This window comes from Cucurbita pepo, chromosome 13, assembly GCF_057944985.1.
Source record: "Cucurbita pepo subsp. pepo isolate OVF chromosome 13, ASM5794498v1, whole genome shotgun sequence".
In the NCBI taxonomy this organism is placed as follows: Eukaryota; Viridiplantae; Streptophyta; class Magnoliopsida; order Cucurbitales; family Cucurbitaceae; genus Cucurbita; species Cucurbita pepo.
In genome coordinates, this window is record NC_141810.1 from 11,407,846 (window position 1) to 11,434,034 (window position 26,189).

Below are 26,189 nucleotides of genomic sequence, written 5' to 3' on the forward strand. Positions count from 1 at the left end.
ATGACGTTTACCATGATCGTAAATGAGAATAAAACGTGCTATTTATTCCAAATTTTACTATTTGAGGAATCTATTTCTAATCCTTTATTCCATTTAATTCACATCAACTTTTTTATTTTAACGACCTAAAAAAACGATTAAAATAGTATGATATATTAAATAAAATTTGTAAATATTAATAAAAATTATTTTCTTTCAAAAGTGTTTATATCAAGATTATCTATTTTGAAAAATAAAAAATAAAAAAAAATCTACAACAAAATTTAAATTTGAATTAGAAAATTAAATTTATGATAATTACTATTTTATTTTTAAAAACCTTAACTACGTTATTTTAATTTAGGTATAATTTTTTTAAATAAGTAATTCTTGTAGCATATTGTTAATGAATTTTACGATTATAAATGTATTTTATCAACATTTTAAATTTTAGTTCCAGAGTATACTTTGTAATCAACGTATCAAAGGAGCATACAATATAACATACAACAAACAATTCATCTGAGCTAACATATAACATCCAACATTAAATTTACTAACATTTAAACATCGGTGAAGTTGTTGAGATTCTTAGGTATGCTTAAAAGATTCTTAAATTGATTTAAACTTAAGAAAAATGTTCTAAATTGGTCTAAATCTCTGTTCTATGGAAAGTTATACTGAAAGTTCTCTCGAAAGTTCTACGGAAAGTTCTATTGAAAGTTCTATGAAAAATGATACCGAAAGTTCTAATGATCTAGATGGAACTAAAAAGTACAGCATTTGTGGGTTCAATGAGAAAATTGTTATGGATTAAATTATGAGGAAGTAACTTATTGGACAAATTTTCTTGAATCGATCAAACTTTTTGTTTACTATTGACGTTGAATATTGACTATTGATTGTTGATTGTTGACCTTAATTAGTCAACGGTTGACAATTGCGAGATCCCAATTTGTTAGGAGAAGTCAAAAGTGAAAATTTAAAAAGGACAATATCTACTTGTGGTGAGATAGAGTTGTTACAACTATCGACTGAAACAAAACCAAAATAGAATTCAACAAGACTATGAATCTAGCCAAACGAGACAATAGAACTAGTAATGATTCACGAAACCCAGTGTCAACAGTGCATGGTTCACAACAACGACGATGGATGGTGTATGTCAACGAAGGTGTTACGATAGCGAGACGAGCAGCAATTGGGGAAGTGGAGGTCGCGGGGAGACAAACCACACAAGCGTCGTCATTTGCCACCGCACGTGTATGTAGCAAACGGGCAACGATCTTTCACCACGCAGATGTCATCGTCGTCGTTTGGCTCATACCGACCAAATTAAAAGTTAAAATTAGCTTATCAAACAAAGTTCACAAAGTATTCAAATTGAGACAAACAATGTTGTCCTTCTTCTCGGCTTAAACCTGAAGGTTACAACAGACCAGCGCCAATTGCCAATTCAGGTCTAGTAAGCGTCAAGCAAGTCCTTGGCGACATGTCGTCCAGGTCATGCTTTTCCTCACGCCCCACACCTGGTTTTAAGGGTTGCCACACAGTCCGTGTCGTTCCATCTGTGCTGTTATTTTCCCATTTTTGGAGAGGTGAGCCCACCATCACGTTTTTTTTCCTTTAATGGACAATGATATTCATGCTTTCCTTATTCAATCAATGAAACTTAGCCTTTTAACATTCTTTTTTTTAAAAGTTTGTGTATATTAGACACAAAGCTCCACCAATCATATAACATTATATCAAACCACAAATGGAAAATGGTTAGCTCACATGTATCCACACTACCCGAGTTAACAATAGGTAAAGTCGATATACATTACCCTTCGTTCGAAACCTATTTTTCAAAGGGTTTTTTAGGCAAATATTAGGGTTTACGACACAACCCAAATTTTACTGTGGGCCATGACAAAAGGATAACGTGGGTGCAGTGTATATGCAAGAAAAATTAGATAAAAATTATACTCAGTAAGTCATCTACTTGTAAGCTCTCATCGCATTCTACGCATAAGAGATTCCCACATACTTTTTCTTTGGCTCTAGAACCCATGGGTCTAGTCTTTCCCTTTGTGGTCTATTCTGGTTTTCCGTCCTTATAATCTAAACTCTGGTAGTGAATGACTAGTGACCCTCCTTGAGGTGCTACCTCGTGCATGTTTCTTATGAGACTATATGGTATCTTACCTAGGGGTTAGCTGACACCTCTAAAGGTCCATAAAGTCACCCTCGTTTCGGGTCCAACTGTTGGGCTATACAACATGGTCTCACGCTCCCTCTGCGAAAATAGCTTAGCATCTATTGAGTCTTGATCAAAAACCGCTGTTCTTACCACGAAACGAGGGCCCATACTTCCCTTATGTTGATACGGTCACACTACTCGCAACCTAAGTGGAACTTTACGGTGGTTGTAAGCCGTGGTGGTTTGTTAGGCATCTGGGGTTAGGTCTAAATTTAATAACGAACCAACCTAATCATAATTCCCTAGTCTAACATAAGTCTGGTTCTTTTAAATTAGTAGAGAGTGCATATAATTCACACCTAAAATCATCATACAACATTACATGCATAACATTCACACATGCGCAATACGGCGATAACATTTATTAAGCACCCACAGCACATATCACAAAATTCCATCCTCTTTTCAGCATAATAAAAAACATATATTACAGTGGAACATAAAGCATGATAGCGTTAAGACAGACAATTTTGATATTACGACACATTATGCTATCATCCTTTAGTTAATCCATATTACCTAAGTTCATTTCGTGGAGCTAACCACTTAAGGTAAATTTTACTAGTATACACGTAATCCAAGCGAATCCTACAAGTATTTCTTACCTAATTCATAGGGTGACTTACTTGTTTGTCGCGTGCCTTTCTATTCACGTTTCTTCACTAGGAGGAAAAAATGCAACTAGTGTCACCTGCAACCAATATATGAAGCCAATGGCGGCTCATAATTCTACCATGGGGACTTGGAGGAGAGAATTTATAGCGAGAAGTAATGTGTTGATTCGAAGCCACGTTGCAACGTTGTGGAATGTGGAGATATATGTTGATCTGAAGCTTATTGTTTTGAGGTTTTTAGATATGTTTAGATCTAAAGGTCTTGTTCTTCGATAAGATTGTTTAGATCAAATTCTTAAGAATTGCAATCAATTGGAATGAAATCAAATTGATTTGAGGATTTTGCATTTGTACACTAGGGTTTGCATATTCAGGTGCTTACGAGGGTTCTTAGGTTCAATTGGATAGGGTTATAAGAAACCCATCAATCCAATGAGTAGCGCAACCCAAACTCGTCTCGACCCAAGTCCATCGCAACCGAAAACCTAGAACCACGCGGGCACGACCCATGATCCTCGACCCAAACTACGTCCAGTGTGTGTCTTCACCTATGCTTCCACTTCGCATACCCGACTTGACTTGCTGACGCGACTCACACTGTAACGGATAAGATATTAAAAAAAAAATTTATGGGGTCGTTGGCGAGACTGAAAACTCCGACAAGTTCGCACACGACCCACGAAGCGTGCCCGACCTCGGGGTCACAACGAAAACCAAACCCGACCTTCAGCCACCTCCAAGACACCTGCAAGAAAGAAAAATAGTGAGAAAAACGAGAAAGACAGGGAGAAAACTGACGAAGCTCCAGCGAAGCCAAACCCTACGAAATCGACGTCGAAACCTCTGATTTACGCAACGAAAATAATTCCAAAGACCTTTACACACCCCAGGGATAGATTTTTACGTTGCCTACACGTTGTACATCGTCGGGGAAGGAGGAAAGAACCTTGGATTTTTTAAACCTCTCAGATCTAGGAGTCCCGGACCTTTTCAAGCCAAAATAACACCATAAACAAGATTAGGGGGAAGAGGAGACTCGAGAACGAAAGGAAAAGTAGGAAAATGGTCATCAGAAATAGTATTTCGAGGAGAGAGGGATCGTCGAAAAATTTCGGATAACCGGGCGAAGAAATCATAGGTTATTATAGGACATTTATTTCATAGTTGTTTTTCTTTTCTTTCCCTTATATTCGTTATTCATGAGGTAATAAAAGACAAACTTATGTCGCATTTATGATAAGAGCCCATTTAAAGTAAATTCAGCATTTAAAGTATACTAATGACCTTACATTAAATAGGTAAAATTTAGGGTCGTTACACACTTTTTTCAACCAACTAATCGGCACGTTTCAGTTTCACGCACTTCGGGTCAACTATTCAGCTCGAGGTACTCTGTTTCAAGCCTGTTCCACTATTTTTGGACCTTTGCTACCATATTTTACCCTTTTGAGACCTATTTTGACACTTCGAGGAGCATTTAAGGTCAATATGATCCCTGTTTGGTCAATTTAAGTTATTTTTGGAGTATTTAACTTATATCTTTGGATGAATTGAATTGTGTATTATGCCCTAACTTGATGACGGGTCTACATAAGTTAAATAAGACTCAGAGAAGCAAATCCAAACTAGTTTCAAGGATAATCAATAACTCCGGCCGAGGCCAAATAAGTAAGTGACTCTACTGTTGGCTTGGTTGTACAAAGTGTACGACATATAATAACACGTGCCTCATGACCTCTGCATGTGTCATGATTATGATTGTTTAGCGTATGTTATGAATGAATATTTCAAAGACTCATTATGTTATGAATGAATGGAGGTTTGACTTGCATCATAAACTCATGTCATGATTTTGAGTTATGGGGACCTCAAGTATCTTGGTGTGTCATGTGGATTTAGAGACTTTCCTGTTATGATTAGTATGGACGCATACCTTATGATATTTATGTTCGCTATGATATTATGCGGGCTCTTTCACTTTGTGGCGTTCGGTAGCATGAGCGCTGGCTAGCGCAATGAGCCAGGCCTAAGGGGTATGTATATGAGCTCAGCTAGTGAGTCTATGTGCGCGTATGTGGGCCGTGTGTAGGAAAATAATACACATCCAACTTTGTCCGGACTGGAAAGCAGAGTCCAAGTGATATAATGATATTTTTATGAAATGATAGGTCTCACAATATTGCATGTGATGACATTTCTTGACTCCAATAGTGGGGTTACTTACTGAGTTTTTCTTAAAATATTCAAGCCACGTGCTACTCTTGTTTTAGGTAAAGGTAGGACACCCCTGTACAGATGACAATATCGAGGTAACAGCCATGGGACGGAAGCTTGGGTAGATGCATTCATGTTTTTTGTGATCCTTAGGATAGACATGACATGCATGCAGTGATGACCTTATTTCCAATAGTAAAATAAGGTCGTTACAACACACAACATAGACTTGTTCCAATCAAAACATGCTTAACTTTGAAGTTTCTATCATTGAGCTACCGAAAAGAAAGGTGCGTCTTGTTGGTACAGGCAATAGCTTTCAATTCTTTTAAGTTTTTCTTAACCATCTTATCCTCGGGATCACTTTCATTCACACATTTTCTTAGTTCACTCATGTACCCCTCTTGTACTTAGGTGACACATGCCACATGCCTACCAGCTTCCGCATTGGTTCGTCCCCGAACTATATCTTACTGAGAGAGGTCTTGCTCTGATACCATTTGTAATGACACATGCCCAAGATTTAAATAAGGATTTGACATCGATGGTCCCGACATCCTCCTGCATCCCCTGCAACATGGTTAGATTACTTACCCTCGCTTCCGCATTGGTTCGTCCCCGAACTATATCTTACTAAGAGAGGTCTTGCTCTGATACCATTTGTAATGACACATGCCCAAGATTTAAATAAGGAGTTGACATCGATGGTCCCGACATCCTCCTGCATCCCCTGCAACATGGTTAGATTACTTACCCTCGCTTTTAAGAGTGAAGACTTTGCCCATAGATCAACACTTCTCCCCTGCAACATGGTCAGCTTACGAAGACTTTGCCCATATATCAACACTTCATGGTCAGCTTACGAAGACTTTGCCCATAGATCAACACTTCTCCCCTGCAACATGGTCAGGTTACTTACTCCTCGCTTTTAAGAGTGAAGACTTTGCCCATAGATGAGTTCTTCGAATGATTTGTCCTCATTTAAATGCATCCTAGAAAAAACAGGTCACCCAACATAGAATTATTCTAAACAAATCACACTTAACTTTGAAGTTCCTATTATTGAGCCATCGAAAAGGAAGGTCCACCCGGTTGGTATAGATAGTAACTTTCAATTATTTTGTCTTTCTTCGCCACTCTATCCTCGGGATGACGCTCAGCTTCCATCACGGCTTATGTATCTTTCATTTATTACTCTTTCAATTTAGTACTCTTTTCATATCGTTGTAATTTATTTGATTATAAATAAAAAACTTTCACACCATTTAGGTTGGGTGGTTTCAGCAAATATTTTCACAACTTCCTCACGGATGAGATTCACCTTGTCATTCTTGTAACTAATTTGAAACTCCTCTCATCTGGATCCCAATGACAATGCTCGTAATAAAGTATCTAGACTTCCCATCTGATGAAAAATACTATAAAATTTATTCCATAACAATGTTTTTTTTTCACGAGCGTTCTTAGTATGTCTTTTTTTTTAATATTAAAAGTTATTCCAAACATACCTTAAAAATTGCAAACAAACGAGCTTCTAAAATAACGTTTTATATGAATAAATATGTGTATATATATATATATATATATACTAATTATAAATAAATAAATAAATTCCAATTTCTCTAATCTATCTATCTCCCAAAGTGCAAGGCCTTTGGTGCAATTTTCATCAGCCTTCCCAATGTGTTCGGAGAAAACTTTCTAGCGAATAGGAAGCAAACACCTGTCCCCTCCGTTTTACTTTTCGTACACTCAGTTTGATTCCTTAGCCTCTGTAAAAGCTCCACGTGGATATCTGACCGCGAGAATCTCGTTGGATGTGGGCCACCCTTTGACCAGTCAACCCAAGTCAAACTCCGATTAGCATTCCTGTCCCAGCCCAAAACATTGACCAAGGTGGGCAAGTAGTGTTCATCGGAGTAGCATTGGCCTTTGCAATACTTTTGGAAGACAGGGAAGTATTTCCGGTCAGAGACGACGGCAACGGCGGTGTCTCTGTCCATCTCGAACCACTGCGAGCCTTTCCGCCATTGTTTTAGGGAGATGGGTGGGAACATCTTAGCCCTATATCGGCCACGACCGACGCTACTTGGCTCATCGTAGCTCATAACGAAGCTTTTCATGGTGGAGTTCATGAGGAAAGAGTATACGGTAGAGAAGTTGAAGAGAGGAATACAGGCTTCTGAGAGAAGAACGAATCGCTCGTTTGAAATATCGAGGAGGGCGTTTGAAATTAGGCGCCGTTCTGCCTCGATCATGTTCACTTTTCCCCATCCCACTTCCTGCAATTCACAGTAAAATATATGTCGAGAATTGTTAGGAGAGAGTTTCACGTTAGTTAATTTATAAGTGAAGAATACTGTGTGACATAATTGTAAAGAAATATCATATCATCGGAGAGTCGTGATTCTTAATAATATATACATAAATTTTTTTTTTTGAATAAATTGTGGTAAATTAAAGCTAACCTTGCTCGGAATTCTGCGACCATGGAAAACAGGGCTTTCCGGGAAAGAATGATTATAAGAAGGATCGGAGTGAATGTAAACCGAGTAAAGCCCTTCATTTCCCTTGAAGAACTCTTCCCAAAGAGGCGCCAAATACATTGGCCCTCTCGACAAGAACATGAACGCCACCTTCGGAACCCGCCGGAACGGGAATTCCCGAATTCCGGCCGCCATTGAAGCTCTCCACAAAAGCTCCTCATCTTCCATGTCGTGCATTACTTCCGGCGGTTTCAAATACTCCTCCAACCCCACCCGGGGTCCGGTCACCGGGGAAGAAATCGAAGGAGGGATCTGGGTGAGGTTTAAGCTGATGGAGAAATTTGAGAGATAGAAAGTGAGGAAAACTCCGGCGGTGATTCCGGCGGTGAAGAGGAGGATGTAAGGGACGACGTTGAAGAAGCTAAGATGGATATGGATCAGCTTCGGGCTTTGAATTTGGCTCTTCATTTTTGCCAAATCTTTGAAACCCAAATCGGAAATTGACCGGACGGCGCTTGATCGGAGGTGAGGCTGCGGCGGAGAGGGCAGCGGGGTAATCACGGGGAGGTGAGACCGATGGAGACGATACTGGCTCTTATTATAGTTTCTTATGAGCAAATATATATTTTTTAAATTAAAAATATTTATTTATTTATTTATTTGGGGAAAATAAAAATGAAGAAATTGTGTGTAAATTGCGTGTAGGTTGGGACTTGGAAAACCGGTGTGGAAAAACACTCCGCCGTCTGACGCGCTTTGATTAGTACTTTTATTTTAGTTTCACAAACCCACCGCCAGTCGCCGCCGCCCGACCACCGGTTTTGACACGTGCTGTTTGGTTCCAAACTTCGGTCAATTTCTGTGGACCCCATATTTAATATTTAAAAATAAAAATTAACCATTAAAATAAAAAGACAGTTAATTTGATTTTTCTTCTTAATTTTTAAATATTTTAAGTCTGGATTTTTTTAGGTTGCCTTAGTTTTATAATTTTATCTAATTTAAAATTTTTAAAAATGTCTCATAAATTAGAGATTTATAATTAAAGTTATATTTTATCTCGTAGGTTCTATCTTTAGCTTATAAGACAGTTTTTTGTTGTTGTGACGATTGGTCTTAACGAAGGATGCAGAGTGTTTTTCATATTCTAATGATTCATGATTAGCTGTTTACTAGTTTCTTTCATCATCATTTACCCTCAACTTACATACCATAAGTATTCGAGACAGGACTCCGTCATATGTTTCGACGCATACTTCTCAACATACTGTTGTGGACACTATTAGTAAATATCATTAAGGAGGGAACGACCCTAGTAGGCCCCATTAAGTCAATGTCACTAAGGAGGGAACGACCTTCGTGCTTACCAAAATTCATCTACCTCTGTCGTCTCTTGCTCTCATTCGAACAAGATGATGATTAGGGAATGGTTGGAGATCACCTAACCGCACCAACTAGACAATAATATGGCTCTATGAAGTTCGTCCATCTTAGGGCTCAACCTTATCAATACCAACTCATAAATCATATAGTTACAAATGTGGACCCATGACGATTAGGACAAGTTCACTGTTAGAGGTTAAATGACAACCCCTATTCCCCCATTGTACAAATGACCCTGACCTATTGTTAGATACTAAAATGCTATACATACCCTCGACAATCGAACTGAGTTCACAATTAGGGGTTAGTTCACATACTCCAAATTGTTCACGTATGACAATATAAACTTATAATCAAGAGTTGATATAGTTAATAAAAATTAGTAAAGTAAACTAATCATAGATAGCCTAATCATTCTTTTCAGTTAAGTAAATTTTCGTCCATTGGATTCGACTATTACGTACTACAAATTCTTCCAAGCTCCTTTAAAAGGTAATATATTAAGAAAAAAGACAATCACCATTGAGATCATATCGAAAACTGGGCAAAAATAAGCTAAGACATGCAAGACTAGAACCGAGTTGGACTGGTCATCCTCTACCTCAAAAAATCATCCTTTCTCGTTAGTAAATTTCAATTCATTTCCTTCCTTAGTTCAATTATCGAGATTTCTACCTCAATAATTTCTACCCCTTCAACAATTATCATGCACAAATTCCTTATGAGATGTACGTCACATGCATAGTATTTCGTTTACGCTTATCATATATAGTACATCATGATGTCTCATAAGACATAAATATGATGATGTCAGTTTAGTAATCATAACCAGACACAAAAGTAAGTACATCCATCACTTACTTCATTACATATAACATACATAAATAATCAACATAAATAAGACCATAGGTACATGTTATTTACGCATCAAACAAAATTTTATAATCCAGCTCCTACGTGTTCAATAGTTAAGTTCAATCACAAAATAGAGTTCAACATCAATTAATTATCCTAAAATAAACCTTAAACAATGTTAAACATTATTAAATTTCCTTGACATTACTACTTTCAACTATTTTTATTATTATTATTATTATTTCAATAAAAAAATAAAGGAATTTTCATTTTCGAAAACCAACCTCATAAAATAAAGTTTGTTTTTGACGTATTTCTTATTCCTTAAGAAAAATGAGACACGAAAGTTGATTTAAATGAAGACAACTTTGTCATAAGGTCAAAAGTGATTTGAAAGTGTGTGACGTAAAGATACCAATTTTATGAATATGAAAGCAATTTGTTGGTAGCCTACTACCCATTCTAATAAACACGACCCAGGCTACCAAAATTAAAGTCCAGCTATAAGTCTAAGCTAAAGATTCATGAAACTAATTAAGTTTCTTTCTTTTTCAATTGATTCGGGTTACGTTTGATTTTTTTTCATTTTTTCTAGATGCATATCAATTTCATGTGCATAGTTTTCTAAGCATTACATCGATTTCATATACATCGACCTCCCTCACTGCTTTATCCTTTCTCTCTCTGCTATTTTTTTTTTGTTTAAACAAGATTTTTCTACCCTGTTCGTGGATGATTCTCATGGGACAAGTGTGAGATTCCACATGGGTTAGAAAGGAGAACAAAATATTTCTTATAAGGGTGTGGAAACTTATCCTTGTGAGATGCGTTTTAAAACTTTGAGGGAAACCCAAGAGGGAGAGGAGGACAATATCTGCTGGCAGTGGGTTTGGGTTATTACAAATGGTATCAAAGTCAATCACCGAGTGGTGTGCTAACTAGGACGCTGGTCCCATCAAAGAGGGTAAATTGTAAGATCGTGCATCAGTTGGAGAGAAGAATGAAACATTTTTTTTCAAATGAGTGGAAACCTCTTCCTAACAGACACATTTTAAAACTTTGAGGGAAAACCTAAAAGAGAAGCGGTGAAGAGGACTAAATGGACAGGGTGGATTAAATGAATATCTCTGATTATACATTTTCGTAAGTATTGGGTTCAAAGTACAACTTATTTTGTTACCATATTCGTCTCTTATGGTGGAGGTCTTGACCGCCTTCCATTACTTAAATGATACGTTAAGGGTCATGTATTATGAGGGGATGTACCCGATTTGGTTCGGTTTGGTTTGGTTCGGTTCTAAATTAAATTGGTTCTCCTAGTTAAATCTGAAATAAAGAACTAGGCGGTTGCAGACAAAGACAAATGAAGGACAAAGAGGGGAAGAAATAGAATTTAGACCATTTCCACAAATAATTCTTCGCAGAAATTTATACAGATTCCCATCAAATCTTGAGAAACCCTAGGTGTCATTTGCTTTCCCATTATTTTGAATCATTTTGCGTGAGAAGGCCCTTTGTTTGTTGATTGGATCCTAGCCGACGGTCAATTACTTGCTCTGGTTAATTTCCCGAAAATATAGCTCAATCCAGAATTGGCTTTCAGGTTAATGCTTTTTGTAATTTGTTTTTCGTCTCTTGAATTTCGACGTTTTCTTCTTCAAATTCGGTCACCGATTTTTGATTATTACAGCGATTTGAGAGGATACTGAGCTTTCCTCCGTCCAAAGGCACCGAGAGTGGGAGAGTTAGAGCGGGAAAAAAGAGGGAATGAAGACGGGTTCGAAGTCGGAAGGACCTTCGGCTCCAGCGCTTCGACGGGACCCGTACGAGGTTTTAAGCGTATCCAGGGATTCCACTGATCAGGAAATCAAGTCTGCTTATAGGAAGCTTGCTCTCAAGTAATTCTCTTGCTCTACGCTCCGTATGACTGAAACTTGATCTGTTTTAGTTGATATTTAATCATAATTCTTTCTCCCCGTCAATAACGAATAGGAATATGCTGTATACTAGTGCACAATTTGAGATGTAAGAAGATTATTATTAATCCAAGCTGGATTCATTTTAAAGAATCTACAGTGTTCTTCGAATGCCGCTTGGTGGTAGTATCTAAATCATCGCTAGGGAGATGGAAACTCCAGTTCTTTTTGTCTATTCAGCATGTTTGGAACTGTAATAGTGACTCATATTCAGTCGTGTTCCAGTTCAGCTAGGCTCCAGATACACTAACATTAAATTATGAATTGCTGTGGGTGGTTACAGCATGAGATTTAATTACACATTTCTATTGCCTTCATTCCAATTTGAGTTATTAATTAAAAAAAGAAATAAGATTGTTTTGATCTTTTGAAACATCTGTCTGCAAAGTGATTCTTACCCCAAAACAATTTGGCAGATATCACCCAGATAAGAATGGCAGTAACCCTGAAGCTTCAGAACTTTTTAAGGAGGTTGCATATTCTTATAGCATCCTATCAGATCCAGAGAAGAGAAGGCAATATGATAGTGCTGGTTTTGAGGTGCTTGTCTCCTTGTCACCATCTACTTATTCTGATGCTTTGTAGTATTAGGTTTATATTAACAATACTGGAAAATGTACTTCATTACTTCCAAGTTCAAGATTTATTTACTTCTGAGGGTCTTTATATAGCTGTAGACATTTTTCCATCCCATACACAGCATCTTATTCTGTAATCAATGTGTTCAGGCCCTTGATGCTAGTGGCATGGATATGGAAATAGACTTATCCAATCTTGGAACTGTCAATACCATGTTTGCAGCTTTGTTCAGGTGACACATTTATTGAGTAATTTACTGATTTAGTCGTCTAGATTTTTCTTGATCACTTTTATTTTTTTATTTTCTTTAGCAAGCTGGGTGTTCCTATTAAGACTACAATTTCTGCTAATGTTCTTGAAGAAGCTCTGAATGGAACTGTCACAGTTAGGCCTCTTCCAATTGGAACATCAGTTAGTGGCAAGGTGCATCACATGTAGCTTACATCAAGATGGTACCAAAGCAGCAACATTTCCAGCACTTCTTCTGATATCTTGTTATATCTGTGTTTTATTATAGGTGGATAAGCAATGTGCTCACTTTTTTGGTGTGACAATTAACGAGGAGCAAGCTCAAGCTGGAATTGTTATAAGGGTTACTTCAACTGCACAAAGTAAATTCAAGGTGTAGTTTTACCAGTAATTTTCAACTAAATGGGTCTCCTCTGATATGCACTTTTCCCCCTTGATTCTTGGCCTTGTTCTACTTGTTTGTGCATCTACTTTGTTTAGCTAGTTCATGTTTCTGATTTGGGTGCTATATTTTTTCATTCCAGTTGCTCTTTTTTGAACATGATGTCAGCGGCGGTTACAATTTGGCCTTACAGGTATTACCTTTAAAAGTGTATCTGTAATTTTCCTCATTTTTTAATTGATATAGGTTAAGCTGTGGGTATTTTCTCCTGTTGGGTGGCAATTAAAGTCTAATCTAGGTGCTATCATCAAGCATTGTCACTCTAGCATTTTTTGTTGGTGTATAGCCAATTATTGGACCATGCATATAAAAAAAGCACCATTTACTTCGAACTGTGTTTTATAGGAGGTTCTCCATGAGTAGATAGATGAAATCTTACCATATCAGTCACTTGGATCCTAACTTGTAAAATTGTTGCGAGTCAGTTTGTATTAAAAAGCTAAGATTCAACTTCGTATTATATTGACTTTACTTCTGTGGTTTTTCCATTGCTTTTCCATACAGGAAGATAGTGAGAAGTCTGGGAAAGTAACATCTGCTGGGTTTTACTTTTTGCATTTTCAAGTGTACAGGATGGATTCCACTGTCAATGCGGTATTGCAAGTTCAAACTATGTAGTTTACTAATGTTTCCTACACTTGATGGTTGAATGGATTCTCGTGTTGTTGTAGTTGGCAATGGCTAAGGACCCTGAAGCTTCTTTCTTCAAGAGGTTGGAAGGTCTTCAGCCTTGTGAGGTCTCAGAGCTAAAGGCTGGCACCCATATTTTTGCTGTTTATGGTCTTAACTTAGATTTCTTAATTCATCTTTCAAATTTTGTTCTGTTTGGTGTTAACTGCTTTTTTGACATCTTTCTTGTTTATTCAGGAGACAACTTTTTTAAGACTGCTGCATATACTATTGAGGCACTATGTACAAAAAATTATGAAGATACAACAGAAAAGCTGAAAGATATTGAGGCTCAAATTTTGAGAAAGAGAAATGAGCTACGCCAATTTGAGACAGAATACCGGAAGGTGTTGAAATCTTCTTCTCCTCCTTCCCTCCCTCCTGTCAGTCTCACTCTACTCACTACCTGGTAATTTTGTGATTTACGTATTAATTGCTTTGTTATGATGTTCCGTAGGCATTAGCGCGCTTCCAAGAAGTGACCAACAGATACAATGAGGAAAAGCAGTTTGTAAGTTTTCATGGCTCATTCTTGTAATTTAGATCATGTTTTTTATGTTTTGGTTTCTTAATATGTAGGCCGAACAATAAAGTTACCTTATATGTCCATGGATATCAACACTTCTGTTGCTAACATGGAAGTGGCAATTTATTGAAGTCGTATACCCTCTGGTTTCTCACTCAACTAGCATTCTTATAAGATGATGGAAATGTTTTATTTTATTTTTCTTCATTATCGTTTACTTTTCATTTTAATTATAATTTCAGATAGCTTAACTAGATCATTCTACGGGTTGATTTTCGGTTATAGACTTTTGGATTACTTCCATAGGCCAGAGGAGATGAGTTTTAATTCTTTCATTATTTGATATGTGACATAGCTTGCAGTTATTTTGTTTAGGCTTTTGTAGTTCACGGTTTTAGAATTTAGGCGCCTTCTCCCCCTCTCTCAAATCAAGGGAAGGGAAAAGAGGAATACCAGGAAATGGCTTAGGATTTCTGAAATCAAATGAACAGCATCCAAATAAGAAGAAATTCAAAAGAGATGAAAGGGACGCTGTTATGTGATTGTGGGAACCAGTAGAAAATATTGTTTGGAGATCATGGCTCTCTGCCTGTTAAATTGGTAGCTGCACCACAGATCTCTTGCTTCTTCTAAGACATGTCATAGATCTGAAAGACTTGAAGAGTATTATACCCATGGATTTAATTATTTTCTTTGATTACACTACCAATTAGCTACCTTGAAGAAAATTGCAAGTGACAAAGATTGGCCGAAAGATTGAGAAAAAGGGCTAGAGTAGGATGTTTCTGTTATCACTGCAAATTTAAGAAGTTCAAATTCTTTACTTCAAATGTCCGATATTTGTTTGATATATGTCCGCAAGTGTCCAATACATTTTTTTATGCAAATGTTTGACACGTGTGGACTTCACTTTGTTCGGCCAATGACCGGTATGTGCTAAACATATATTAGACACATGTCCAATTAAGTGTTTTGAGTCTGTGTTCTGGGATGGGTATATTGAAGGGCATGTACTTAAAGATATTTACTAGAGCGACATCATGTGTGAAGTTAGAGCTGCTTTTGAAAAATTTCAACAGTAGCTTAGCAGGTGACTTAAAAGGATCTTATTGTTTTTTGTTACATTTTTAGACACATTCTTAGATTTGAAATTTTTTTTTCTCTTTTCACAGTCTAATTGGGTGGGCACCTACTTTTGGGAGCACATGTGGTTGGAGATAAACCTTTTTAACCAGAGTGTCTCACACATATCGGGCATGTATACATTAGCCAAACTAAAGTGTCCTTGCTTCTTAGATGAGAGCACATCTTCTCTTTCTCTTGAATTTTATCCTTTATTGAGGAGTTCATCCAAAGAGAAGAAGTGTTCAACATATGTCTAATGAATGTCAAAATGATATTCAATTCGTTCGACCAATATCTAATATTTGTCTATTTTGTTTGACGAATGTCCAATTAAGTGTTTGAGTGTGTGTGTTTCATAATTGGGTTATAAGAGTAGGTATACTGAACGTTATCTACTTTATGTATCAATGAGAGCAACATCTTATACAAAGTTAGATATGCCTTGGCAAAACTTTGATCGAAGCCCAACATCAAATGATGTGAAAGGATGTTGATTTTTTTTATTTTTTATTTTACATTTTTAGATAAATGATAGGTTTGAATTTTGGATCATCTCATGTTCTTATTCATTATTCGTTCACTAGGAAGATATGGTCAGACATCTTTTACCTCCTTTGGTTTGAGCGTTGCAACATCGATTGATTCCCTTGACTGGCTAAAGTTTCTGGCTGCTCAATCTACAAAGCCACCTTTTGGCCGTTTATTGTAAGGGCTATCATTTGAATGATTTGGGGCGAGAGGAATTGGAGGATCTTCCAAAAGAAAGAAAGCCCACTAGAGGAAGTTTTAGATTTATCTCTTTTCTTGAACAACTATAGCTTAAGTTTTTTCTTACACAAGGGAGAATTCTCTTGCATCTCATTGGATGGTCTTTGATATTGTGGGATTTCATTTCATCAACGAAATTTATTTTCTATAAAAAAAAAAAAAAAAAAAAAGAAAAAAAAAGAAAAGAAGAATTGTGGATCATCTTACACCAGGTAGTTGGGTTATAGGCCCCTATGTTTTTTGTTTCCTCATTTGTACACCTTTCCCTTATGAGAAATCATTCCTTGGCATCTGTCCTTTTTAATTGGGAAAATATATCTTCTCTTTCTCTTGGGTTCTGTTGTCTTTGTTTGATAGCAACTGACAGATATTTGAGCTATTTTATCCTCGATTCGGGAGTTTTGTATAGGAAAAAAGGATTTTTGTAGTTGAGGTCCTAGTCATTTTGGTGTTTTTCGTACAATTCCTTTTGTGTCAGTGAATCCCTCTCCTTCTAATGGGACTATCTCTACCTCGTCGTGAAAGATGAAATTTCTCAAGGAGGATAAGTTCTTTGTAGTTGGCTCACCAATGAACTTAGCTGTCCAATTAGCGGCACCAAATGTCTGCCTCGTTGGGTGTCAAATATCCCATTGAGCTTATTGTCATTTAGTTTTGTAATTTAGTTAAATTGGTGTTTTAGTTAACTACTTTTAATTAATTTGCCAGCGTGTATCAAAGGATTTTTTTTAGTAATTTCTATTATCTTATAAAAGAACAAGATAGCTGCACTCGGATTTTATGGGCAAACTTTTCTTTTTGATATCAGGCATTCTTGAGTCTCCTTGCAATGCATGAGTTTTAATTCTAATCCATCTTCGTTAGCTTGGTATTAACATGAGCTTGTAATGGATTGCATTACATTTTTTAAATTTAACTTGCTGTATGGTATTGTGGTTGAGAAGCTTTGCTCCTATTTTTCATTTTTGCTGCCTGTGGTCTTTTCTGTGTTCATCATATTACTGGATGAATATACTAGACATCCTAGGACTCCAGACAAGGCTTTGTTCAATTAATTTAATGAGTTGTCAGAAATATAGGACTACATTAACCCCTTTGAATTAGCTGTTCATACAACATTGATTCGGCAGGGTGGTTAGAATGGGTTATTAGTGTAGAAAATAATTGCTTAGATAGAATTCAACTAATTGATCAAGATGCATCAATGATTCCGCAGCTTGGAGTTGACCCTTGGAATCCAAACTGGAAGGGGTAGGGTCTATGTCTTGATTGCATATTAAGTGCTTGAGCACCATGCCATTTTCAATGAAAAAGACAACCCTATCATAGGTATCAAACTTCCATTGCGTGTGGAAAATCAATTTTGTTGGACTATTACCCAGTGTTTTCCAAGATGTAAGAATCGACCAAATAGAGAAGGTCAATGTTCTTCCATAAATCCAACAAAATATTCTCATAAAAAAGAAAACAGCCAACAAAATCTTAAAACTAGAGGTCAGATAAACCTCAGGAGATAACAAGTAAATATAGTTTAAATTCTCTTTTGAGAGTTAACTGCTGTCCAAAGGAAATTCCTCATGCATGGGACCCTACCATGGTGAACGTTACTAGAACAAAATCTCCACATGGACCTCCTCGCTGGGCCTTAAGGTCAATGCATACGTCAGAGGTCAAGTTGAAAAATCTGTTACTTCCACTTGTATGCAATTCTTCTCTAAGTCTTACAACATCTTTAGCCAAGTGAGGATTGTCAAATTCGCTTGAAGGATGACAAGAAACACCCGTGTTTACTCAGTAAGAAACTGTTTCCATTGAAAATTTCATCAAAGCAAATACTTAGTCTTGGCACCATGCAACCATGAAGGGCTAAATCTACTTGTCATGATAAGATGGACATGGGCCAGACAACAACTCCATTAGAGTGCTTGAAACTCTATGCATTGGAAATTATGATATCTATATGTGTAATTGTGAGTAAGATTGCGTGGTTGAAATGCTTGAATGCCATTTCCATCAAAGTTCGGAATGGCGGGGAATTTGGGAATTGGGAATTTAGTTGGACGCTGTCCGTAAATACTTTTGTTGTTATTTCCTCATCTTTATCCTGTCGAACTGATGGTCACTTGAAGAGTATCATTTGGATAACATAAACCCAGGTGGATTTTGAACTTTAGAATACATTTCAATAATTGGGATGAACAATGTGGATTGTGCTGATCGGTAAGTGGTGAATTTGAATCTTGGTGCTGCTTTTTAATTTAGAGTACTGTCGGGGGAACTTGGGTGCTTTTTCCAGCATCTCTTTTTATTGGTTTAAAAGGAAAGTAGAGCGTATGTGATTTAATTCCATCAGTGCCTCTGTTTTGGAAATCTGGAAGGACACAAGTCATAGAAATTGAAGATTAAAGAAAAGATGATAACATTTGGGATTTGATTAGGTTGTTTTTAAGCTTATTCGATTGATAACCATTTGGTTTCTAGAAATTGTGTCTACTTTACATTGAGTTCATTTTTTTTGTAGGGAATTCTTGGCCAAAGACAAAAATAAGTCGTTAAAAACTACTATTTTTAGTTTTCAGAACTTGGGTTTTAATAAGCTTAGTTTTCAAAAACAAAAAATGAAAAACTAAACATAAAGTGTAGGGCCTCAGTCAAAGGGTTTAAGTTTTATTTCATTTCTTGATTCAATATATTCTTATATTCTCTCTTTTGACCTTTCCGGTTGGAGGGTAAACTCTGTTTTGCATAGTTTATTGTTTCTTTTTATCAAATGACAATGTTGTTTATGTAGATCGTATAGATATGCCATGGCTCTCTCTCTCTCTGAGTTTCTGAAGATTTTGGAATTCAGGTGGACGAGCTTCTTAAACAACGGGATGGCATACACGCTTCATTCACTGTCACAAAATCATCGAATCACATAGGAGCTGGTGCTACGAGTAATGGAACTAGTAGTAAATCTACTGGCGACGATTCAAAGGTCGATAATCAAGGAGAAGATGGAACCTCCGATGAAAAAGATAAATCTTTTAAAAAGAGATGGTTTGGTATGCCTCGGGGATCTGACAAAAAGCTCGGATGAAAGAATCATCATCATCGGTTAAGGTTCATTTTCTCTTTCCCCAAACACATCAACAAACAGAAACTTCCAACCATTTTGTCTTGTAGAATTCAATGGTCAAATTGGTGCATCCATGCTTGTCATACTTGGGTCTCCGTTTTGGTGTATTATGCTTTCAGGGGCTCAACAAAATTCGCCATTCTTTCTCCCAAAAGAGTTGAGGTAAGCTATTTATTAGGCATTACAATCTGCTTTTCAAAGACAGCCAAAATATACTAAGTTTGTGTGTAAATAACTCAAATGCATTCATATATTAAATTGGTTTGTGTTGGATACATTACATTTTTTGCTGCCTCATGTTTTTCTTTTCTTATCGACATGACGTTTTTCGATGATTAACATCAAAGGTGAGCCTAAATTTTGGTGATTAGTCGGTGATTGAGAATATAATTTGATAGATGAAAATAAAAAGCTGTGATTGAGTAATAATTTTTCATGTCGGTATTGGGTCTGGCAATTGTTTTTTTGTTTTGTTGAAGTTTTGGTATTAAAATATTTTTGTTTGTATTTATTTTAAAAGGAAAAGTCTTTCATATATATTTTGTTTGTTTATACAATTATTATACATCCTCACTCTCACATAACCATCAAGGATAATTATGATACTTATGAAAGACTTAGGTTAGGATATCTCACTTAGTATCCTTCCAAGAATGTGGAATAATTAATTGCGTTAGATCTTGATTATCACCATCCCTAATTTCTAACCTCACCCACCTCCACATTAAATATAAACGCAACATAAATGCATTAACAAAGTTTTCTTTTTTATCCTTTCATGTAATAATATCTCCAAATTTACCATGGTAAATTGTTATATCCACGGTAGAATTACTGGGCGGGCTTGAGGAACAGTCGAAGTCATACCCGATGTTATCCAAACGGATTTCAAGTAATAGTACGGATTTCAAGTAATAGTAGTAAAACTTGACTTTGAGACGATTAGGTGACACACATACTCTGTTAAACACATTGCTTGAAATCAGAGGTTTGTTCTAGTCGCCCAAGTGATTAAAAAGAAAACATCGATATAAAGAAATGTATTCAAAGAAAAAGCATTAACATAATCCCCCCTTGAACTTTCTTTTACTGAAATATGTTTTTTTTCTTTTATGTCGGAACATGGGTTCTTAAGGTTAATGGATATGTGTCTATTTGACGTTGTGTGGCATAAATTCCCCCAAAATTTAAAGTTACTCTTTATTCATAGGGTCTTGTTTGTTTCCAATATATGACTACTTACTTTTTTGGGGTATAATTAAAAATTAACATCCCAATGGTTTCTCTATATTGCTACCCATACCCTTCATTCTTTTATTACGGAATAAGGAGAAAATTGACATTAATAAAATAAAATAAAATAAAAAATCCAAGAAGTGATGTCCAATAACTCCAAAATTGGACAAAAGAAAACGTCCTTTAACGATGTTTGGAGTGACAATGTAATGGTCAAAGCACATTACTAGCAGATACTATTCTCTTTGAGCTTTCCCTCTCAGATTTTCCTTTAGGTTTTTAAAACGCGTATGCTAAGAAGAGATTTTCACACTCTTATAAATTTTTTTTCGCTCTCCTCCCAAACTGACAGACTTACCTAATTTTTTTTGCTTCAAATTTGATAAACGCTGCCATTGATACAACTTGATAAGCTTAGGGGTCAAAATTTATTCTTTCCCAAAAAAAAAAAAAAAAAAATGATAAAAATTAGACAACAAAATGGTGTGGACAACAATTAGAATATATTGTATGTGTGTGTTAGAATAGCAAAAAATGGGATAGAAAAACAAACGAAACGTAGAAACAATTGGTAGTTCCCCACATGGAATAAATGGAAATGAATTGCAAGAAAAAAAGAAAAGAAAAGAAAAGAAAAAGAAAAGAAAAGACAGGAAATTGAATTAAGGTATGGAATCCCATGTTGGAACACATAGGCTGTCTGTCACAAACATTATATCTTTGTCACAGACATTATAGCTTAGTTCACATGTGCTTCTCTGCTTCTGTGTCTCACAACCTTAGCTTCATCAATTGAAAAAAAAACATAAATGGCAAAAAGAGTGACACGACCGCTTACTATCATCCTCTAACTGAGAAATTATTCGTTACGATTGATCGAACAGATGAAAATAAAAATGAGCATAAAGTACAATTTTGACAAGTGATGTGACCAAATGAAGTGCAAAAGCGATTGAATAATTGTAAACCTATTGGTTTTCGTTCTATAGATACATAATAACAGTACGAGTACAAAAAGAAAAAACAATTAACCTAAATTTACACGAATTGTCTTGCTAAATTTTCAAAATTAAAAGATCTATACAAAAATTTACTCGCTTTTTCATTGTTTGTAGATTAGCACGATCTTTCTCGAGTTCCCACATCACTCTTCTTCTCTTCATTCCGATCAAATTTACTCTTTTAACTTCGTAAAGAACCGATTAAGTTATATAAATTTGATTTGATGCTTTAAATTTGTATGAATATCCACTTAAACACAATATTGTACAACCAGAAATAAGAATAAGTAGTGAAGGTATTCGTTGATGATGTTGAAATGTTGTGTATGATATCATTTGAACGTGTCTATCAATGTCTGTGGGTTGGATATTATGTGGGTTTTGCCTAAGTGTCCCTCACTTCCTTTCCAACCAAAAACAACTTTTTAATATCTCTTATCTTCTCTTTTCATGCTTAAATATCTTTGAATAATATATATATATATATATATTACAAGTGGATGAAAGGGTTAATTGAGTCACACCCATATGGTTTGGGGGATTACTTGAAATAAAAGAAATAAAAGATGATTAAGAAAGTTTAAGTAATGGGGTTTTCTTACATGATTGAATCATTTCTTAATTTTAAAAAGATAGGTTTTCTTTTGTGGGAACAAAGCTTTTTGGTTCCATTGGCCATAGTTTCATTGGTAACACACCTTGGTGGGGCATTCATTTGATTTGCTCAAATCTTGTAGATATCACTTCAATCAAAAGCTATCACTATAATTCAACTCTTACAACTATTTTGATATCATTTAGTGGACACCATTACCACACAAATGATGAGAGAGACATCTCTTGTTCTTATTTTGATATACATTTGTGGATTTATGAGTATTTGCTATCATTAGTGAGTTAGTGAGTAAGTAGTGACCTGATCAGTGGGTGGACGTTGCTTCCTTCTTCACAAGTTAAGACATCGATATGATACCACTCGTTAGGAATTGTGGAACCATGTACCTCTACATCGATTTGATATTTGTTTTTATTTTTAGATTTTCTCATATATCTGTCAGCTTTCTTTATCTATTCAATGTATGCGACTTTGTTTACATTCCCTAGTTCTGCGAGCTCTTTAGTTTAAAATTGCTATGTAAATGACTAGGCACAATCACGTGGGCTCCAGTTCATATAGCTTCAACCCAAAATCTTCTTGGGACATCTTTACTGTGTCACATGCTTCAACAAATTTCTGTAAGATGTCGATTTTTGTATCTCTGCTATACCATTTTATTGTGGTGTGTTGACACATGTAAGCTGATGACGTATCCCAGACTTGTATAGATATTGATCAAACTCATCTAATGTATATATTGTTGTTATTGTTTGAGCGTAGGCAAAATTCCTACTTCTCCTTTGTTCGTCGTCTTAAATTCTTGAAATTTTGAGAATGTGTCGGACTTTTCTTTCATGAAAAAAGTTTACACATTTCATGAATAGTCGTCAATGAATGTCACCATATACTGCAAAGCTTACGTGTCATAGATCTGTTGTCTAATTCTTCCGAGTCTTATCTACATAGGTAGATTTTACTGATAACATGTAAACGAACTCCAATCTTCACCCTTCTCTTGTTGACTTTCCTAGCATCTTAACATCTTCATAGACTTTCACATCTTTACGCATGATCGTCGTGTTTCCAACCTGAGCAATTGACAATTGTGAGTTGTTGGTTGTGCACAACATGACTTCTTTTATAATCTTTCTTGTTTCGTAGTTTCCTTTGATAGCTAGTCATATAGTTTGAGCACCCTGAATCAATGATCTAGTCATTACAATTGATATGCTCTCCCATCATCACCATGAACGCTAGTTCGTCTTCTTCTAAGGCACGTGGTACCTATGCATCTTATTCATTTTCATCTTTTTTTTTTTTTTTTTTTGAGGTTCTCAGCATTAATTTCGATAGACCTTTTCTTGGACCAATAATCTTTGGACATGTGACCCCTGAGAACTTTTGTTGTCATTTTTTCTGAGCTCTCGAGGGTTGTATGGTTCCTTGGGAAATTATTCCTTTGTCAATATTTTCGTATCCACGTTTCGTAGGCCAATTATTGTTGCTTTGACTTTTACTTATGTAGAATGCTTCATATGAACATTTTAGTATCTAAACCTTGATGGTTTGAGTTGGATAGTCCGAGTTGGTCAGGTTATTGCGTTCATATGAACATTTTAGTATCTAAACCTTGATTTCCACGAAAATTAGTGAAGTTCGAAAGATTTGATGTTGATTTTTTTTTGTTAAAATTAATGTTTAGAAACTAATTATCAAATTATAAGCATCTAGTTCATTCCATTGAATTATGAACCCAATAATTTAGGAATGGATTGACCCACATGAAAATAAAGTAAAAATGAATTTGGTTAAAGAAAACCCATTTGACCTAAAGATGAACATCATGTAATGATTTGAAAGAATCTAACGGTCCAAAAAGAATAAAAACTTTCACTCATAAAGTTGATGGAGGACATCACAATCCTTCATATCTTTCATTCATGGGGGAATTTTTGACCAACTCATCCCATCCCTCCAACACTCTTATTTCAACAACGCATCATAAAGGCCAACACAAGGTGGGCCCCCCCTTCTTTTTTTAATTTTTTTTTATTATTATTGGAAATACCTTTTTAATTAATAATATAATATTTCATAATGGATCTATCTTTATTCTTCAAAATATTTTGGAAAAATTCATTTCTTAATATATATATATATATATATATATATATATATATACCTAAATAAAACTAATATTCCATTAATTAATTAATTAATTAAATTAAAATGTGTCCAATGTCTTGTCTGACTAAGCTTCCATGTTGACTTTTATTCACAAAATTTCCATTTTATTAAAAGAAAAATGATTAAATTTGGAGTGGTGGAGAGTGGAATTTATAACATGCGTATCTCCTTCGAGATATGACGGATGAATCAGATAGCGACACGTGGGGCCACTGGAACTGATTTCGGTGACAGACGGTGTTACATACAGTTCATGTTTTTTTTTTTTTTTTTTTTTTTTTTTAATATTTTAATTGGAATTAGAGTTTTAATCTGTTGCATGCATGGAGGGATACACTTTTGACTTTCTTCTCACACGCAACAAATTTACGAGAAACCAAAGCTTTTTCCTATTTTTAGGATTCCAACTTTATCTCTACCCGATAGTTATATGGAGTAACTGTTATTGTTGTTTTTGCTTACATTCCCATATAACATCAATTTCAATTTCTCAAATCTTGCATTCAAAATTCTCTTTCGATATCTCTTTGCTCCGTTTTCGATATCTCTCTGCTCCGTTTTCTCAAACTTTCTTCTAAAGACGGGGCCAGAGGCTCGAGCATACGTCGCTTGGCCGCAGGCGGACGTAAGAACAAATAGACTTAATTCACTTGTTACTGGAAAGACGTAAGAACAAATAGACTTAATTCACTTGTTACTGGAAAGACGTAAGAACAAATAGACTTAATTCACTTGTTACTGGGAAGTGAGTGCCGCACCATCGCAAATCTGCTGCCATCAAAGTGCGATTGAAATAGACTTAATTCACTTGTTACTGGGAAGTGGGTGCCGCACAATCGCAAATCTGCTGCCATCAAACTGCGATTGTTTGAGAGTCAAAGACATGTTGGATTATGCTGATGGAACCTGGAAGTTTTGTTTCAAACTTCGTTTTGAACTTGCAACCTCCTTAGTGGAAAGTAGCCTATCAACCACTTCTCTTCAAATTAAAACTATTTTCTCAAATATTAATTTCAACACTTTAAATTTTTCTTTCAACTAAATGGAACATTTTAGTGTTATTATGATATAGCAAGGAAACCTTATGGATCTACAAATTATAGATTCAATGATAAAGAGTTAATTAATTAAACTTTTTGATTAGTCAAGTCTCATTCATTAACTATAGGTCGCACCACTATAGACCTAGAGTTGTCTCTTATGCACTGTAGGACAAGTTGTGTCTATTGATATAATCATTATAAGTAAGTCGATTATTCACGAGTTGTTCGTAATTACAGTTTGGTCAAAAGTCTATTTTACCGCTATAATGACATCTTACACCTTAAGTATACGGATTCTTTAAAGAACAATTTGTTTATGATCCAATTTTAAACCTAATCCCTCTCAACCAATCCTAAACCTAGTCCCTCCCGGGCCAATGAGAGGGTGAAATCCAATTGTTCAAGTCGTGAAATCAGCACTTAAGGGAACTAGTTATTTACTTACCCCTGTATAGGAAGAAGTGAGTTACATCTCGTAAAATTATGTTACCAACTCCGTATTTAGTCAAGTCCTCACAACAGTAGGCATATTCAATCGACTACAAAAGTTATTATCAAAGGACAAATATTCACTGTCACGACCTCATAACTAACTCATGATTTAGATTGATTCACATATGATCATATTAATTTTCTTGATTAACTAATTCATAAAGAGAGATAAAAGATTTTATTACCCAAACTTATACAAATTCACTACCTAGGATACCACAGTCACGTGCCTCATTCATCCATATGCATGATTTAGATCAAATTATTTATAATAATTATAGAGTGAGTCGTATCTACAGTGTTTTCAGTATAAGACACTCAACTTTATCCATTTATTATAGACCTTTTAGATTATTACTTACACAGGATTCTTAATATTAGTTTGGTCCGTATTATCCTTA

At 35.7% G+C, this 26,189-nt stretch overlaps 2 protein-coding genes across 4 annotated transcripts; one reads left to right on the forward strand and one right to left on the reverse strand.

The window, feature by feature from the left end:
- Positions 1 to 6,584: 6,584 nt before the first annotated feature.
- LOC111808649 (Core-2/I-branching beta-1,6-N-acetylglucosaminyltransferase family protein) lies at positions 6,585 to 8,141 on the reverse strand. Its single transcript, XM_023694765.2, has 2 exons — positions 7,521 to 8,141; positions 6,585 to 7,334 (listed from the first exon to the last, which is right to left on the reverse strand). Exons 1-2 carry the CDS (start codon positions 8,004 to 8,006, stop codon positions 6,684 to 6,686), a joined length of 1,137 nt encoding a protein of 378 aa, XP_023550533.2. The 5' UTR covers positions 8,007 to 8,141; the 3' UTR covers positions 6,585 to 6,683.
- Positions 8,142 to 11,132: 2,991 nt separating this feature from the next.
- Positions 11,133 to 19,511, forward strand: LOC111808647 (chaperone protein dnaJ 15). Of its 3 annotated transcripts, none has more exons than XM_023694764.2 (12): positions 11,133 to 11,379; positions 11,467 to 11,674; positions 12,169 to 12,292; positions 12,481 to 12,563; positions 12,643 to 12,754; positions 12,849 to 12,953; positions 13,105 to 13,155; positions 13,527 to 13,616; positions 13,694 to 13,802; positions 13,890 to 14,038; positions 14,149 to 14,202; positions 15,390 to 15,645. In XM_023694764.2, the coding sequence occupies exons 2-12, from the start codon at positions 11,544 to 11,546 to the stop codon at positions 15,597 to 15,599; spliced, it is 1,218 nt and encodes a 405-aa protein (XP_023550532.1). In that variant the 5' UTR covers positions 11,133 to 11,379; positions 11,467 to 11,543; the 3' UTR covers positions 15,600 to 15,645. The 3 variants fall into 3 exon arrangements, with proteins under 3 accessions (XP_023550532.1, XP_086972926.1, XP_023550530.1); XM_087116800.1 differs by lacking the exon at positions 15,390 to 15,645 and adding an exon at positions 15,927 to 16,301 and having other exon boundaries at positions 11,134 to 11,379; XM_023694762.2 differs by lacking the exon at positions 15,390 to 15,645 and adding an exon at positions 18,962 to 19,511 and having other exon boundaries at positions 11,136 to 11,379.
- The last annotated feature ends 6,678 nt before the right edge of the window (positions 19,512 to 26,189 follow it).

What these genes read in the sequence shown, in the direction of transcription:
- LOC111808649 (XM_023694765.2), bottom strand. Translation starts at nt 8,006, where the DNA reads ATGAAGAGCCAAATTCAAAGCCCGAAGCTGATCCATATCCATCTTAGC. An exon ending in GTCGCAGAATTCCGAGCAAG is followed by an intron (nt 7,335 to 7,520) that starts GTTAGCTTTAAT and finishes TGTGAATTGCAG; the next exon opens with GAAGTGGGATGGGGAAAAGT.
- LOC111808647 (XM_023694762.2), top strand. Translation starts at nt 11,544, where the DNA reads ATGAAGACGGGTTCGAAGTCGGAAGGACCTTCGGCTCCAGCGCTTCGA. An exon ending in ATGTTTGCAGCTTTGTTCAG is followed by an intron (nt 12,564 to 12,642) that starts GTGACACATTTA and finishes TATTTTCTTTAG; the next exon opens with CAAGCTGGGTGTTCCTATTA. An exon ending in CTGCACAAAGTAAATTCAAG is followed by an intron (nt 12,954 to 13,104) that starts GTGTAGTTTTAC and finishes TTTTCATTCCAG; the next exon opens with TTGCTCTTTTTTGAACATGA.